At 43.0% G+C, this 18011-nt stretch overlaps 1 protein-coding gene across 1 annotated transcript; it reads left to right on the forward strand.

Annotated features, from left to right (window-relative positions):
- The first annotated feature begins 134 nt into the window (after window positions 1–134).
- LOC133932911 (rasGAP-activating-like protein 1) lies at window positions 135–17451 on the forward strand. The gene is made up of 21 exons (XM_062379804.1): window positions 135–439; window positions 731–787; window positions 1810–1923; window positions 2288–2349; window positions 3780–3909; window positions 4395–4476; window positions 4697–4837; window positions 4977–5068; window positions 5796–5913; window positions 6547–6700; window positions 7963–8027; window positions 8724–8836; window positions 9517–9709; window positions 9905–10042; window positions 10845–10989; window positions 11613–11785; window positions 13520–13657; window positions 14205–14340; window positions 15086–15206; window positions 15417–15493; window positions 15618–17451. Exons 1-21 carry the CDS (start codon window positions 375–377, stop codon window positions 15764–15766), a joined length of 2463 nt encoding a protein of 820 aa, XP_062235788.1. The 5' UTR covers window positions 135–374; the 3' UTR covers window positions 15767–17451.
- The last annotated feature ends 560 nt before the right edge of the window (window positions 17452–18011 follow it).

Here is an 18011-nt window from a genome sequence, read left to right on the forward strand (position 1 = left end):
GTCACGTGAGGGCAGTTTATTCATGTTTACATTTTCTCGTTTGATGATCCATTCATTCACAGCGCAGTGTGTGTACGTGTGCGCGCGTGTGTGTGGTCCGTGTGTGTGTGTTTGTGTTCCACAGTATCCCACTTGCTCCTCCTGTGACTGGGCTGGATCAGGTTTTGCATCCGATCTGAATCGGATCTGGATCTGAATGTGGACGCGCGCCTGCGTTGCGCGCTGCTGGAGAGAGAGCCGTGCGCCGTCACGCGCTGAAGGTGCCATGAAGCGAAGGAAACTGAGTTGCAGCGGAGGAGGAACTCGCTCTGTATAAGCGCCCGCACATGGGGACATAGGAGGAATATTGGATCATTACCGCACTCGACTCTAAAATGGCCCAAAACACATCTCTTTATTTTCGTATTGTCGAGGGCAGGAACCTCCCCGCCAAAGATGTGTAAGTATTCCCCCGAAAGGCATGTGGCTCTGCGCTCAGGTCTCAACTCGCAGGATGGAGACGACACAGCCACAACATTGTTTTTAGAAGCTTCTTGTCAGATTACACCTGGAAACGTCCAATTTGCATTTGAAATGTTTTTTCCAGCTGTGCTACGCTGTCTCATGTAGATTTATTGTAGATTTGTGATAGTCAAGTGTTTACATTTAAGAGGAGATTAATTTGACCATCAGAGAAACTGCTTCTTATAATATGTCTCTTGATGTCCTATATTTCTCTTGTCATCTTCAGCTCTGGAACCAGTGATCCATACTGTCTCGTAAAAGTTGACAATGAAGTAGTGGCCAGGTGAGTCCTGTTCTGTTTTAAATGAAGATCTGCACATAGGTGTTAATGACAAGTATCTTGTATATACAGTATATATTCATCATCACAGTTTATATTTGCATTAGCTCAGTTTTCTGGCTCTGCCTGCACTACTCTGTAATCCAGTTTAGAGTGTGTATGTGTGTGTGTGGGACCAGGGTGGTGGTGCCCACAGCGTGGCCCCTCCAATGCAGAGAACCTGATACTGGTCTGGCCTTTAAAACTCCCTCAGGTAACCATGGAGAGGGTGCATCTATTATTGCAGGGTGCTCCCTGCGTATAGGCAAGGAATATGCTGCAGAATACACCAGCTCAGATTATTTCATTCTCCTCCTCCCCACTTATTCTCCAAAAAACAGTTTTTTTCAGTTGTGCTCGTTGACAGTATCCAGATTTAACTTTGGTGGAAATGTTTGTCCTTGTTTTCAACACAAACGTAGCGAAAAAAGTCAGTGGCCATTGTTCCATCTGGCACGTTGAGGGAAAATCGCACAAAGATTCACTGCAGACAGTCACACTTATTATCTTGTGGTGTCACTGGACAACTGACTCGAGTGTGATGTTCTCGCATGATGTGGCTGATTGTGGAGGTAGAAAACGGACACGCTCATAAAGCTCTACAATGCTCCAGTGGTGGTGTAAACTTATTAATTATATTGTTATCACGAGGTTGCTGTATCTTAAATTTACACTGAGAGCAAATTGAAATTGTTCAATTTCAAAAGAGTTTAGAGCAAAGTTTTGATAAAAGTCATAAAAAATAAATGATCATGTGTAGCAGATTTATGTTTGTCCCTATTGTCCTATTCCATTATACATCTTATGATACCTTGGAGGGATCCTAGTAATTTTAAAAGCATATGATCTGTCTCCCCGCGGGTATGTGAGAGCTTGTACTGCTGCCACTTTAACAATGACTCCTTTCTCTGCTGGTTGCTGTTTGTACATTCCTGTGATGTGTATTGGTATAAGGTCTGCTCAGCACGTATAACCTCACCTTACAGGACGGCCACAGTGTGGAAGAATCTCAATCCTTTCTGGGGTGAAGAGTATACACTGCACCTCCCGATGGGTTTCCATTCCCTCTCCTTCCATGTCATGGACGAGGACACCATTGGGTAACACTCATTTGAAGCTATTCCATATTCACCCTCTTTACTGTCGGAGCCTTTCAGTTGATTTATAGTCCTCTAAGCCATCAATGTTTTCTTAACTCGGCTCATGAACTAGTATATTTGGGTTAAAACCTCACATACAGTTTAAATGTTCTGAGAAAGTAACTCCAGGCTTTGAATAAACAAACATCATCAGACAGATGGTCGCCCACATTGAGTGATTAAAGGTTCTTTTTTTTTCTCTTGTCGTCTTGTGACCACAGTGCTCTAATCAGTCCGTCCTCAAATTCACCTCATTTAACTGTTGCAAGAACTGCAGCATCAATAGCTTCGCTCTGATAATCCCCTCTTTTATCTCTTTCTACAGGCACGATGATGTTATCGGAAAGATTTCACTGAATAAAGAAGCCATCAGGTCTCCAGCCAAAGGTAAAGCTAAACATATCTGGGTGCACGGCCGCAGCTCAAAGGTTAAACTTACATGGATTTCCACTGCCAAGTCAAAGTTCCATGTGATTGAGGAGACCTGCCCCCTTTTTTTTAAGACGGAGAATCTGGGAATGTCTCCCGATGTAGTTTCACACATTTAATTTGATAAGCGCACATTTATCAGGCACTTAAAGAGTTGGTTTCGGTCGTGTAAACTCTAACTCGGAGGCGGTGAAATCAGCGTTTCCCACTGATTTGTTATTAAATGGCTCTCCTGCTGCTCATCCGCGTAAATGCTAGTAATTTTCATCGCTCATCATAAAACATCGGTTTGTGTGGAGCATCACTGTGCTGTAAAATGATTATAGAACAGCCTATTCATTTTAAATAACCTCAAGCCTTTTTAATGTCTAACAGAATCTTTCACATTTTAGAAACTATATTACCAGTCTTCATGTCAACACCATCTCCAGCACGTCCTGCATTGTCTTGGTTAGACGGAGCATTTGAAATATGTGTGATGCTGTTTTGTAGTTGTATTAAATTGCTCAATGTGTTTATCAGGGTTAGTTTGCTGAATACTGATGCCTCTGTAGAAAGCCACCTGGCATGGCCTTGTGTGATTAATGGCCACAGGGTGGTACTGAGTCAGTTCCTCCCTCGCACAAACCTTCTCACAGTCTGGCCTTGCACACAGCGAAACAGAGGATGTGACATGGCTGAAATAAAAACAATATCAGATTGGGACAGAGCATGTTTTCATCTTGTCTTGTACATAAGAGATTATAAAGGTTTTTATACCTTTATGCATAAAATTTGCCATTTTAAAATGTTTGATTAGACCACAAAACGTTAGAAAAGCAAAAGGTCTGTATTTGTTTAGCAGCTTTTCTGGTCTTGATGATCGCTCAAAGTGCTTTACAATACACTTTTGCCATTCAGCCATTCACACACACATTCGCACAGTGCATCTATGTGCAACGCTTTCTCTATCACACATCACTCACTCACTGCCGACGCAGCTGTCAGGGGTTCAGTATCTTGCCCAAGGATCGGTCCACCGACATTCTTGTTAGAAGACAACTCGCTCTGTCCCTTGCCACCAAATAGTAATACAAAAGCCACCTTCACCTCTTATCAGCGCAAATCCTGAAAAGCTTCAGTTTACTATTGAATTAAACAAAGACATGCAAATCCTCACAGCTGAGAAGATGGGACTAGGGAGTACCCAGAATGTTTTGGTTTGATTCAATTGAAAACAATGAATCTGAATATGTGCAGATTATTTTGTCTGATTAAGGCGATTACTCTGATATTATTGATGAAAAGGTCAATTCATCAGTTTCTCAATTGGCCCCAAACAACTGTTTTAATGTGTATTGAGCATTGTTGTTTTAAATGACTGGTGTCTTTCCTTGTTTCCTGGTCAGGGCTGGATAACTGGCTGAACCTGACGAGGGTCGACCCTGATGAAGAAGTCCAGGGAGAGATCCATCTGAGTGTGTTGCTGCTGAAAGATACAGAGAAGATCAGCCTGCGCTGTCAAATCATTGAAGCCAGGTAAAATAACCTTCAAATCCTTACACAGCAAAATGAGGGGACAATGAGATCTCAAGCATGTGACCATCATATTATCGTGATGTTATCATCGTCTTAATAAGCAGATTCGATGTGATGAAGTTAAGTTTCTGAAGCTTAGTCCTTCCTGTGCCGTCACAGTTTCTGAGCTGAAATCTTTACACCATCACCCCGCAGACCTCCACACTCTCCTCCAGAGTCGCGCCGCCATGTCACACCACTCACTGTCCCATCTGTGCGTCCCAGGCTACAATCTCTCGCTCTCAGGCAGGGCACTAACGAGCATGTCACTCAGAACTTGACACTGAGTTATTCAAACATGACCCGATGAATGTGGATTGAGTTTGAGAGAATAAGGACGAGTGGAGAGCGGAGGATTTGTCCTCGCTGACAGTTTAGAAGAGTTTGTTGAGTGGCTTCAGTGTATTGATCGGTTCTGTTGTCTTTCTGTCTGGTGATAACTACAGAGACTTGGCTCCAAGAGACATCACAGGGACCTCGGATCCATTCGCAAGAGTTATTTTCAACAACCACAGCGCAGAGACCTCGGTGAGTTTTCTGGTAGTTTGATCATTTTATATTACAAAATGCACAAGTGAGCTGAGGTCAAATCAGTCATCAAACAAATCTAGTTTGTATTGCCCATATTCACAAAAAACAATAAGCCTTAACCAGGTGCAACAGCCTCTATGGTGCCTTTAAACCTCGACAAGGTGAGGTGACAAAGGTTAATTGTGGATTTCTCATAACATGAAATGCTGTGTTTTAGATTATCAAGAAAACTCGTTTCCCTCACTGGGGAGAGTCACTGGAGCTGGAGGTGGACCCAGAGGAGCTGAGTGTGGAAGGAAACATCACTGTGGAGGTCTGGGACTGGGACATGGTGGGAAAGAATGACTTTCTTGGGAAGGTGAGGATGTTGTAGATATATATACATGGTTGGTTAAAAAATGTTTTGTCTGTGAGTAGAGCATTTTCCTCGATACTACATTCCTAAATAAGTTATTTTTCTTGCCTGGAGTCATATCCTTGTGTGCTCTTGGTTGCAGGTGGAAATCCCTCTTGCTTGTTTGCACAAGACACCTCTATTAGAGGGCTGGTTCCGTTTGCTACCCTTGGGAAACAACGAAGTTGATGCAGGGTGAGAATTATGGGTGTGTTTATTTGGACAGTGTGTTGAGGTTGGGTGCTTGTATTTTACAACTGAGATATGCATTTTTTTGCTTTTGGAAACCTTTCAAGACTCAACGTGAGCAGCAATTCACTTTGTGTTTTTAAATGCAAACAAGGAAAGTATTTGTTCCCCCTGCATGCTCTCTCTCGTGCATCTAAATTAACGCATGCCGGTGCACAGCCAGGTCTCTGACAGCGTCTGTTCCTGCAGATAATTTTAGACCCAACAAAGCTGAGTGAACTGCAAAGAAGACGAGGTAAAAGTAAAGTGAATCTTAGAGACTCTCAGTTAAAGAGGTTTTATTGAGGATTGCAAACTGTTGAGTAGAAATTGGTAACTACCCGAGTCATTAAAAAACCTATTCGCTCTGGGACTATAAGATACACCTGAGTGGCTTAGGGAAGCAGTGTGAACAATTGACGCACCATAAGGACACACTATCCCAGTGTTCAGAGAGGTTATATAAAAAGAGCATTTAAATGTATCACACGCAATCAGCATCTTGCTTCTTTATTGACAGTTTCCTGCAGATTTCAGCAGCTTGCTAACTTTAAATAAAACCATAGACAACAAAGCCAGGAGCTTGTGTTTATTCAAAAAGTCCATAAGGATTTCCCCCGTCTTACCCAAGATACCTTTAATGCAGGTAAATCATCTCTCTCCATTCTCTCTTTGGTGTTTTCCTCTGTCACAGTGGTAAACTGGGAGCGCTGCGTCTGAAGGTGCGTCTGGTGGAGGATCGCATCCTGCCATCTGTGTACTACCAGCCTCTCATTGACCTCCTGGTTGAGTCAGTCATCTCGCCCACAGAGGTCAGCGTCATGACTCCTCTGCAGCATACCCGTGCTCAGCTGCACGATAAATCATTTTCTGTGTCCAGAGACTGGACTGTGTGAATATGTGGTGTTCCTTCTTAACCTCATGCACAGTCAAGCTGGGCTCCGACTACAGGAGTTTAAAAACGTTTTGAAATCAGGTTGCACTGGGAGAACACATTTCTTCTACATAATCTTCAACACGCCCACACTACAAGATTAAAAAATAATCATAATCAAACACTGCAGGATAATGTTGACATCTCTTCTCCAGGGACAGAGACGCACCACCTCACATCTCTCCTGTGTGGGGAAGCAGATGTACACAAAATGGAGGGTGGTGTGGAGCGACAACTTGCTCTTATGTCAATAAACAAAAGCAAAAAGCTAAATGAGTCTGTTTGAGAAAATGGTTGCTGCAAAATCTCCATCAGATATTCTGGCCCCAACATCGCTACTAAGGTTCCAGACTTAATTTCTCCTCCAATTCTCGGGGGGTGGCAGAATTGGAATTAAATTGGCCCAAATTCCTGTCATCTGAGCCCAGCTTTCATTTCACTCCATCTGTCTCATTTATCCTCTGATGCCGTTCACATTCTGTACCCATTACCTGAGTCGTCCTCTCCCCAGGTGGAGGATAGCAGCGCTCTGACCATGCTGGAGGATGTAACCACGGTTGAGAGCCGTCAAGATGTGGCAATGACCCTGGTGAAGATCTACCTGGGCCAGGGCCTTGTGGTGCCTTTCCTGGATTACCTGAACACGCGGGAGGTCAACCACACCAGTAAGATTAGAGACAACATGTCATCCATGACAGAGACTCATCATTTCCAGGCTGTATTGTATTTATGAAGTGCGCTGATCCGATAGAGATTAGATAAGATAATCTTTTATTTGTCCCACAGTGGAGGTCCATGACAGTATGCTCCAGTCTCTCAGAAGAATGCCAACCATAAATGCCTCCATATCTGAGCACATGTGACATCTGTGATCACACAATACACAGTGTGCATTTGCTCTACATTTATCTCTATAGTCACTATTTGCATTAGTCAGATTTTGGGACCTGCCAGGTTTCCTGCAATCACTCGTCACTCCGGAGACCCTCTGAGAGCTGCTGCTATTTATCTCTGATATGACATAGAGGTCTCCGAGCGCCACCGTCATGGTGTGTGAACGTGGGCGTCTAAAACCTACCAGCACCATATTTGCCTCCACAATGCCAATTATTCACTCACCCAACAGTCTTTTTTGCATGGCCCCTCTGTGGCCTGGATTAGTCATGTTATTGCCTCCGCACAACATTCCCATGATAATTCACACAGAGTTGTGCTCTGGTCTTTTTGTTGTGTTGGTGTAGTTTGAGATAATAAGCATAGTGCCTAAGTTTCCATAGCAACTCCCCATGATCCTGAGAGTAAGTGCTTGATCAAGAATAGATGCCGTTGGCAGCCAGACATTAAAGTTGGGCACAGGGGTAAAGGAAAGGAAACTGTGCAGTACGCCCACTGGGTTTCAGTGCAAACTCACAGGTCCCCATATATGTCCCCGAAAATATTTCACCTAACAACCTCAGTCCCTGTCACTATGAATATGTCAGTGTTGCCACCTTGAAGGATTTAAATGTTGTGTCAGCAAGGTCACCCTGTCCTCATTTGTCACACTGAGTGGTGTGTGCTTCTAAAGCAGATCAGCTCTCAGTTGATAAACATACCACACATGCCAGAAGCCTGAAGTGACACACGAAACACACAAAGGACCCACACTTCTCATTAATAGCTGCCAATGAATTTAATGAAGCAATGCATCTATCTCAGAGATTTTCATCGAGCTCGATTATGTCCCTGTTGAGAGCGTCTGTGAAAGCGGCTTCATTAAATTGGCAGGGAGATAATAATGGAGAGGAAATGATCAGGTCCACGCTTCTCTCAAATCTTAGCTGCTGCCTCTCTGTTATAATTTGATGCAAATACATGTATTCCAGGTTAAATGGTGGCGTTACTTACTATAATATTAATCAGCCTCTTTTCTCTTTTGTTCTCACAGCTGATCCAAACACTTTGTTCCGCTCCAACTCACTCGCCTCCAAGGCCATGGAGCAGTTCATGAAGGTGCGATGATGTAACTGTTGTTTTATGTTGCGAGGAACTACGAGTGTTTTGTTTATTTCAAAATAAATACAAAATACAGACATGAAATATTAAAAATATGTGTGGGATGTGGTATAAAACAGTTATAACAAATATAACAAAGAACAAATAAAAAATATACAAAGTACAGTTTATTTACAGAGTATGAAAGATAAGATTGGACATATATTAGCATGATATATATATAGTTATATATAATATAGCAGAGATAAAGATCTAAAAGAGCTCTTTTTTTGCAAATCAAATGTTTCAACAGCAAATCATTTCGTATTCTCTACATGGACAATGACACAGAGGCATCCATTAAATGTATGTTTAAGATTTATCTCCATGATATTCAGTGAACTGACCATGACACGGCCTGTGTAGTTTGATAATAGTATCTAAAACAATGAGATACATCTGCGTTTGTATATTTCACTTTGAAAACAAATGTGCAGATTTGAAATATGTTTGTTAGCAGTCAGCCAAATGTTGTGCACTTGGGAAAACAAGTGAAACGTGTTCGTGTACATTCCCCATTGTTGTTAAATTCACACCTTCTCATGCTCCCCTGCTGCTTCACACTCTACCTTGTTTATTCTTAAGCACATTTACACATTTAGAAGATGTATGCAAATGAGCTGTCCTCAGCATATGGTATGGTTTTGCTGGCAGGCTGTTGGCATGCTGTATCTGCATGAGGTGCTGAAGCCCATCATTAATCGCATCTTTGATGAGAAGAAGTACATCGAGCTGGACCCGTGTAAGATCGACCTGAACCGCACGAGGTAAAAACCTAAAACACATCTTCCTGTCGCTCACAACCATGATCCGTCCTATCCTGACCTGAAATGGTTCAGCTTTCTTTCACACCAGCTTGTCTTAAGCCACAAACTGGGGTTGAGGGTTGTAGGCTCATCTGTGTAGTTCTCGATCTCAGTGTTAAAATGGTCAGATGGACACGTGGTCACATGTGGCCGCCCACTTCATGTACGCCTCACCCCTGAGAGGAAGACTGTTAGAAAATGAAAAAAGGAATTTGAAAAGTGGGGAGGCTGTTGCATGGCAACTGCCATGAGCCCCCTGAGATGTCTTTCTCTGACATGGAAGGAGATCCAGGAGCGCACGTCCTCTGGACCCACAGTAGATCAGTCTGTCTTCACAGTATCAGCTGTCCCATGTCTTCATTGCTCTCTGGACATCCCCAGTTCAACTCTCAAAATCTGTATTCAGCTGTCCGATGTATGAAAGTGCTCCCACCATAGACTGTGTATAAAAAGGCTCTAACGTGCAATTACATTGTCAGTTATATATAATATAATGTAATTGGTAAATTTCAGTATATTTCATCAGTATGCTTAATTGTCTATGGTCCTTTTACGATTCCACCAAATCTCGATACAAATGGTACTTTGTCTATTTCTGACACAGGGACAATAAATCCTCTCATCTTTCTTTGTCCCCATAGACGGATTTCATTTAAGGGAGCAGTGTCGGAGGCAGAGGTGCGGGACAGCAGTGTGGAGATGCTGCAAAGCTACTTAACCAGCATCACTGAATCTATTGTGGGCTCAGTCGATCAGTGTCCTCCGGTCATGAGAGTGGCCTTCAAACAACTGCACAAGAGAGTAGAGGAGCAATTTGCTGAGCCCGAGAACGAGGTCAGTCTGGAGCAAAACACTTTGAGAATACAAGCTGGAAACGCTTTTCTAAGCCCGTCGATGTATTTTTTATTCATTTTACACTCCTTTTACATGTTTCATATCCAGCTACCACTCTGTACTCTACAATCTGACACTGAGTGACAGTCCTCCGATTTATAAACTTTTCCCATCAAATTCACTTTACTTTTGCAGGACGTGAAGTATCTGGCCATCAGTGGGTTCTTCTTCCTGCGTTTCTTCGCTCCTGCCATCCTCACACCTAAACTGTTCCAGCTGAGAGACCAGCACGCGGACACGCGCACAAGCAGAACCCTGTTACTACTGGCCAAGGTACGATGCACAACACAGACGTGCGCACAGACACCGCTATGAATAATTCATTCATGTACAGACATCACACTTAAGTGCAGAAGAAACAAACAGTGAAAGACGTGGATGCACGGGAGGCGAGTAATTTCTAGCAACAATTCGGAAACAGGAAGACAAAATGGACATTTAAACTATGTGTATAGACAAAAGCAAATTATGACGATTGAATTTCGCATGCAGCAAACTTTGCAGTGGAACGATACCTTCTCAGGTTATGCTGCGCTCGAACATCCTGTCTCGACTGGAAATAGATCAAACTGCAAAAGGCAGACACAGAAAAAAGAATTGTCGCACTGGCAATAAAAGCCTCTGGTAGTTTCTAACTAAGCTCATCAGACTGTTGAATGGTCGTGATCACCAAGAGTCATACATAAACAACACAAACAACCTCAATATCATTAAAAACAGGGAGGTCACCGCCACACATTAAAAGTGAAACGTCGCTGGCTGCTGTCCGCGGTGCTGAAGTGCTGTTGCCATGGGTCCTCCACGGAGAAAGGGAACAAGCTATTTTTACATTTGTGCGCGCTGTGACCAGACTGCGGTTCAAAGCCCGAGCATCAGAGACGGGCTGCAGAGTGGGACTTCCTCCTCGCCCTAGGCCAGGTGTGGGCCGGACAAAGGGCCTCACAGCATGCTTGGCCAGATTAACCCTTTTGATCTCTGACTTTGAGATGTGCAGTCACTCACAGCGAGCACTGTCAGTTCATGTGCTGGAGATGTGGGCATTGAGTGGATGTTGTTGTGTGTCTGTGCTCGCCAGGCGTTGCAAAGTGTCGGGAACCTGGGCCTTCAGCTGGGTCACGGAAAGGAGCAGTGGATGGCGCCTCTTCATCCCATCATTCTTCGCAGCGTGGCGTCTGTGAAAGACTTCCTCGACAAGTTAATCGACATAGACCATGACATTGGTAAGACTGGGAACCGTGGGATAGAAGGTAGAGTTCAGAGGTCAAGCTCTTGATTAATTAAATGTTGCGAATGTTGCGAGTTGCCAGCAGCCCCAAGCCGATGATATAAGGATTCGGTGAAAACAATACTGTGGCTCCTTGGTAAAATATTCATAAGTTGTTGGAAGTGTAGACAAGAGATGTGATGGTTAATGAGGTGGTGGGGAGCTGGAGCGAGAGACCTCAGGCGCTTGTACAGGCCACACTGGTTACCCAACATGTCTGGGCTGCTTTCTCACCATCAGGTGTCAGTGAGGCTCTTGTTGTTGTGAAGCATCTTCCCCCTCTGACATATCGTGTTTCAGCCTCTTTCGGCACATCACACCCACTCTTTTCTCTTAAAGGCCAGTTTGACATTTACTGTCTTCTGGAGGATTTGGAATGCAGGAGTGGATGCTTGTTCTTTGAATTCTTCACACGCTGATGGTCGGAGGCGTTGTCAATAGCAAAGCGCTGAAAATAAAGACGTGTACTGTAGTTAAACAATTGTAGCCTGGCTGCTTATTGTCACAGCACCACCTTGTGTCTGTGTGGATGAACGTGCCATTATATGCACCTCACAAACTCTCTCCTTGTTCCTGCAGTGTCCGAGGTGCCTCAGAGGGCCGTGTTCATGCCGTCTGTCACAGTCAAAGAGGGATTCCTCCACAAACACAAGACAGAGGGGCCCCAGCTGCTGTCCCGCTTCGCCTTCAAGAAACGCTACTTCTGGTTGACCAGTGAGACGCTGTCCTATGCCAAGACCCCTGAGTGGCAGGTTAGTACTAGACTAACAGGCCAGAACCTACACTGGAAAAAGACAAATGTTTACAATGTTTAGAAAATGACTTAAAAACAAAATTGATCAAAGGTAGGATTGGTAAAAACAATTTCGGAAACACTTTTTTAATCTTGTTTGTTGAAATCCTTTTCATGTCCCGATAGCCATCAATAAATTATGAAATAGTTTTTTTTTCTGTGGCCCTCGCGGGACTGGGTTAAACACAACCAATCATTTCATTCGGACCAAATGATTGGCTGGCGTATCTGTCTGACACTTACAGACCCGACCGCCTGCAGACACCCTGCCCGTGCTCTCACTGTGCAGGACCGGAGTCTTCAGCCGGAGAGACATAGAACGCTGAAGATCAAGTGCAAATCCAATTGTTACACATAAGTTAAGACGGGGTCAACAGTACAATAAAAAGTGTTGGACAAAAAGGACAAGTCAGCTCAGCAATTCAATAAGAGCAATGCTATAGAGAATATAAGGTAAGAAAAAAGAGAACATTTAAATAAAGTAAATTTAAATATGGTAAAGGGCTCAATATAAGAATACAATACTAGAAAAAATAGTGACAAGTGTATACAATAAAAGTACATGTACTAATAAGTTATTGCACATTTTTTTCAGAGGGAAATGAACAACAGGCAAATAGTCAGAGGATTGTTGGACGTGAATTGAATCAGAAGCATAAACGACAGGCAGGAGTTAACGCTTCAGCAACAACAGAAAAAAACGGCTTCCAGCAGTTGATCGTCCGTGCACGTTCACGTGTCGTGGGGGCGTACGTTTGTCAAGAGGGCTTATGGGTGTGGGGGGAGGGGGCGGCAGTGTAGCATGCTCTTGCTATTTTATTTATTCCAGGCATACCAACCCTTGTTTTTATTCATCCTAGAAGTTATATTGATGCAAATTATAGATTTAACGAATTTATTTAAAAAGTAAAAAAAATTGTGTGTATATCTTATGTTTTGTGTACAGCTTGAGTTTAATAACTTTTTTATTATATGGCAAATACATGCTTATTTATTAAGTTCAATCAGGGTCCCATGATAGTGACTAATTCCTTATTAGAAGCTGATCGTGCTTGTGACGATGAATCGGTCACTGCCCTTTGATGGACGTTCATCAACTTGTCTCCCAAACAGAGGAAACATTTTAGTCCTCCACAGCTCCCTTTAATGTATTTGTGTTGATCTCCTTGTGAGAACATCATTAGTGTTATTACCATGTGGTGCTGAGCCTTGTGATAATGATCTCCTCTTATTCACCAGCCAGAGAGGGAGAGGGGAGCGGGCTCTCTCCACCTCTGTAAAAAGCTCTCTCTTTGAGCGACTGGAATGAAAGCGAGCGTTAATTGAAGGCTGTGGATATTCATGCTAACATTGCAAATCAGATTGCAGACAATGTCCTGACCCCTTTCCTCCATGTTGGCGCACTCCAGTCTTAGCGAGACGAGCTCCCATTGGAAGTGGCTGATTTACACTTTAAAGCGGCCTTTGCTGACGAGCTGATCTCATCTCCACTTCCTCCTGGCCTCACACCAAGCCTCCGACCCTAATGTGGACAAACTATTTCAGCATCAGACGCCTTTCCACTAATTTTCTCTGTGATCAAACCACACTTCTCTCAAACCTCGGGCTAAACTGCTCGAGGCATGATCCGTCATTACCGGTCCGTTCATCCTTGTGTTAATTGGCGCTGTGGTCTGTTGTTCAATCGTTGCAGGTGCGCTCCTCCATCCCCGTGCAGTGTGTGTGTGCCGTGGAGAGGGCGGATGAAAATGCCTTTCAGCAGCAGAATGTAATGCAGGTCATCACCCAGGACAACGACGGACAGATGCACACCATGTACATCCAGTGCAAGGTGCATTGGTACTGACACCAGCCATTAGCCAAACAAGTCCCTGACCTTTTTCAGTTTGCCACAAAAAATGTTTATGCAGGCACAGGAAAAGCATTTATCGCTTCAACCACTTTGGGAAAAATTTCTGATCTTAGATTGTATATATTTTCAAATGAAATAGTAGAATGATTGTATATATGTTCATTTTATTTAAATATTTCTTCATCACCAAGTTTTTTTTTTTGTCCCTGTTGTGTTTTTCCTTAGATAGATAGTTAGAACATCATTAAATTGAGTTGGAACTCCCTGGCAGGTCCAGGGATTTATTTTCACTCAACATTGTGAGATTGATTTCTCAGAGAATAATTCATTGAGCTTGATGAAAAAAATCTGGCAGATATTTTTTGCAATTTGTGACAGCTCCAAATAAAAATTCAAATCTAGTAAATTGAAAGGTGATATCACAAGGGGACTGTTTGTGTCTTGGCAGAGGTGTGCACTGTACTGAGTGTAAGGTTATAAACTGGTTATTACTCCTGGGTGACACTGTTTTGTTTTGCCTGAACAGAACGTGAACGAGCTGAACCAGTGGCTGTCAGCGATCAGGAAAGTCAGCATCTACAATGAGCGCATGCTGCCCTCTTTCCACCCAGGGGCTCATCGCAGTGGCAAGTGGACGTGCTGTCTGCAGGCAGACCGTGCAGGTAATCCTGTTCTTACCACTCCTGATGATGGACGGCCCTTCTGTAACCAGTCAAGGTGCTATGTTACTATATCACCAGTTTTAATTGTACTCTTGTGGGATAAAGTAGCTCAGATTACAATCACAACTATGTTGAATTACACCCAAGATGCCCTCAGAAGGATTATCATGAATTAACAGTATCCCAGAGTTTAATCTGTATGTAGACTTACATGTACTACATAAATAATTCACTCTCTTACTTTAGTCCTGTTCTACTTTTTTGTAGCTGGTGTTAAAGAAAGCACGAGTTCCTGATGATTCATATTTTGTGACTAAACGTTCAGGTTGTTGCTGCCATGTCGTTGTTGCCTCGGGTGGAGAAGGAGCTCTGAAGATCCTAATGTGGTTTTCCCTGAGCAATTACATTACGTTACTGTTTGAAAGCTGCTTCTGATTACAAACTTAAAATTATACAGTTGCTTGTTGTGGGAACTGTTGGTTTTCTCTATAATTTTTAAGTTCTGGACCTTACTAATGTATTATTATAATATTCTCTTATTCTATTCAGTGATTTGGAGCTATGCAATTATTTAAAATTCTTTTTTTTCTCAGTCCTAATCTGCACCTTTTCAGAACATTAAAAGTGATTGTTTATATTGTGTGTGTTTCCTGTAGTAATACCAGAATTTGGGGTTTAATTGCTATTCCCACTGAAAACTGTGAGACTCCCATCAGGGATATTTGTGTGACCCTCATATGTTCAGTTACAGGCTGCAGTAGAACCCACTCGGCTGTGACTCTGGGCGATTGGAGCGACCCGCTGGATCCTGACGTTGAGACTCAGACCATTTACAAGGAGCTTCTGCAGGGCAGAGAGAAACTGAGGTCAGCAGAGGGAACAGCCCCTGTATGGGTGTAGTACATTTACTGGACACTAGAGGTCCATGTTGCAACATGGGACAACACTTCTCTGCTGTGTCTGTTTGTGTTTCTTGACCCTCTAATCAAACATTGAGCTGTGAGGGTCTGCAGACAAAGCAGCTATCAGAGAAGGGTGTGTGATCCTGTGATTCATTCCTGTGACTGACACTGCAGGAAAAAATATGTGGAGATGCCGGATGCTGATCAGGCGCAGAGCAATAAAGGAAAGATCAGCCCTGACGTTCTCCCAGGTGAGGCTGCATCTGCTACATCACAGATCTAACTAAATTTCCAGCTAAGGCACAAGGATGCTCTTTGCATTATCTACATGATTACATTGTCTTTGTTTTAACGGCTTAGTGCTCTTTCTCATAGATGGGGCAGAGTGCAACGTTCAGCTCCTGAAGCCAGGTCAGAGCATGGTCGCCCGGCTGATGGCGGTTCTAGAGGATCTGGAGCAGGCCCACGCCACCTTCCAGCGCAGAGAGAAGCAGGAGGCCACCAGTGTCACTCTGAATCCCTAGACTCCATCATTACACCGGGACCCACTGATGGAGAGAGGCAGGGGGCGGGGCTGCATCCTGAACGAACACATTTGAGCATCAGATATCCTCCTCCCTCTCGGCTGTCAGGGAGAGAAAGTGGCCCCAGGATGTGCCCTCCTCCAGCCATTTAGTTCACGCCTCGCTGTGAAGAGCACTAGAAACTCTCCCATCTTGAATCTGTTTGCATTCCCCGAGCGCCACTGGCTTCAACAGCGCCGGGGAGAGAAGCATGATCTGACTCGGATATTTTCTAATGTATATAACAAGCAATCTGTTGCATGGCCTGCATCCACTTGTTGTTGAAATGTGACAAGAAGCTTTTATATTTCTAAAGAACCTGTACAGGACCTGGGTCGCACGTTTTTATGCAAACGGCTTGTTGTAGTGTAATCTACAGTAACTGAATGTAAGTTGTTTTCCCATTATGCTTTTATCATTGTTTTTTTTTTGTTTCTTATTGGGACAAATTTTAATGGCGTGGCCGCAATGTAGCAGTGACATTAACATTAACGGTCAAACCACCATGAGTTTATGAAATGCTGGTGCACATGCTGCCACAGTAAGACGCTGCCTGCTCGATAAGAAACATGATCATTTTGATTGCTGCTCCGGTCCCTTTAGACAAAACAACTTGCTTTTGTTTGGTGCTGTGGCCAGTCCACCTACATGTTGGGTTCTGATTTAATTTGCATATTTATAAACACTTGATGTAGCTCCTACCCTAAAGTCATATGGGTAACATTTACCTATAAACAATATAAAGGCCATATACAGATCCAGATACCTGAGATTCTCCCATTTGATAAACGTTTACATTTCCTTGAGATTTAGGTGCCACTATATTTGGCTTGGATGTGTCTTAGATGCCAAATTTCTTTATGGACAAACGCATTTTTTAATTCATAACCAGTTTTATATATCTGTGACAGACACAAGACACAAGCATGTCGTAAAAGCCATTTCCCGTACAGCGAGTAGTGTTCAGGGTCTTTCCCCAAAACGGAGAAGGTCACTGGAGGTCGTAGAGATCAGTCCAGTGATCTCTCATCCAGTCTCGGCATGTCACCTCCCTCTGGAGCAGAATTTTATTCTGGTAGTCATCATTTCTACTGTTACATGTAAAACTAAGAACTCACATACCAGACAGAGCCATATTTTACATTGATAGTCATTTCTTAAGTTTATTGTTTTAATGCTGCCTTGCTTTAATTGATTTGCGATTTCAGTCTTTTCAACACAAAAGAGTTGTTTGTGAACTTTATGTTCCCTGAATAAGGGCTTTTATTTTGAAAAGAAAAAAATACTGCCTGTACTTTATTTTGCAAATAAACCATGATGGTTTGTTCCAAGTGAATTGTTACTGTGAACACAATTGTATTATTCAGTAAAATATTATTTCAGCTAAGAAAAAAGTCTAGTGTCAAATGTTTGCCCTGAAAACCCAAACTGTCCCATTCACAGTAGATTAACAGATTCCTTTCCTGGAATCTGTTAATTTATCCTAACCCTAACCATTTTATTGAACCTGTGTTCAATAAAATGGAGAAATCATTACCTTTACAAAGGAGGTCATGTTTCACCCCTGTCTGACCCAATTTGTTTGTCTGTTAGTTAGCAAGATTACACCAAAACTACTGGACTGATTACCACGATGGTGGTGGAGGCTGTGGTATTATGGGTCAGAGAAGAACTCATTAAATGTTGGTGTAGATCCAGGAACTTCTCTTCACTCTCTTTAACGGTATAAAGCATTTTCAGGCAATTTCACTATTTTCTCAGGGAATAATTTACGGATCTTGATGAAAAGGTACTGATATGTAAGAGCGTGTGGAATTTGGTGCAGCTTGATAGAATCCAAAGGAAGTGTTGGGCCTCAGCGGAGGCATATGCTCTTCTGAGTAGTATTCTAGTTAAAACTTAGTATCTATCTATCTTGTATGTTCTCTTGTCTTAGTTGTTTTCAATGTGAAAGGCCTGAGTAAGTGCAAGCAGTGACCTTCATTCATTCATGATCTAACAGAAAATGACATCACATGTCACAAAGTGTCATGGTTACCACAAAACCCCTTTGTTCAAATGAATAATTTAATCAAACCCTCATGACCACGGACGTTACAATCCAACAGGAATAAGAAGCTAATGTTAAAGTATGCCTCACAAACAGTGTTTGCAGCTGATCCTCCTCCCGGCCTTGTTTAAATGATAATGAGAGCAGACCTATACC

Source organism: Platichthys flesus, chromosome 3 (genome assembly GCF_949316205.1).
Source record: "Platichthys flesus chromosome 3, fPlaFle2.1, whole genome shotgun sequence".
Taxonomy (NCBI): domain Eukaryota; kingdom Metazoa; phylum Chordata; class Actinopteri; order Pleuronectiformes; family Pleuronectidae; genus Platichthys; species Platichthys flesus.

Bases quoted from the DNA above. Each gene is read 5' to 3' on its own strand.
- LOC133932911 (XM_062379804.1), top strand. From the start codon at position 375: ATGGCCCAAAACACATCTCTTTATTTTCGTATTGTCGAGGGCAGGAAC. The intron at 3,910-4,394 runs GTAAAATAACCT...TGATAACTACAG, and splicing joins TGTCAAATCATTGAAGCCAG to AGACTTGGCTCCAAGAGACA. The intron at 8,837-9,516 runs GTAAAAACCTAA...TTGTCCCCATAG, and splicing joins ATCGACCTGAACCGCACGAG to ACGGATTTCATTTAAGGGAG.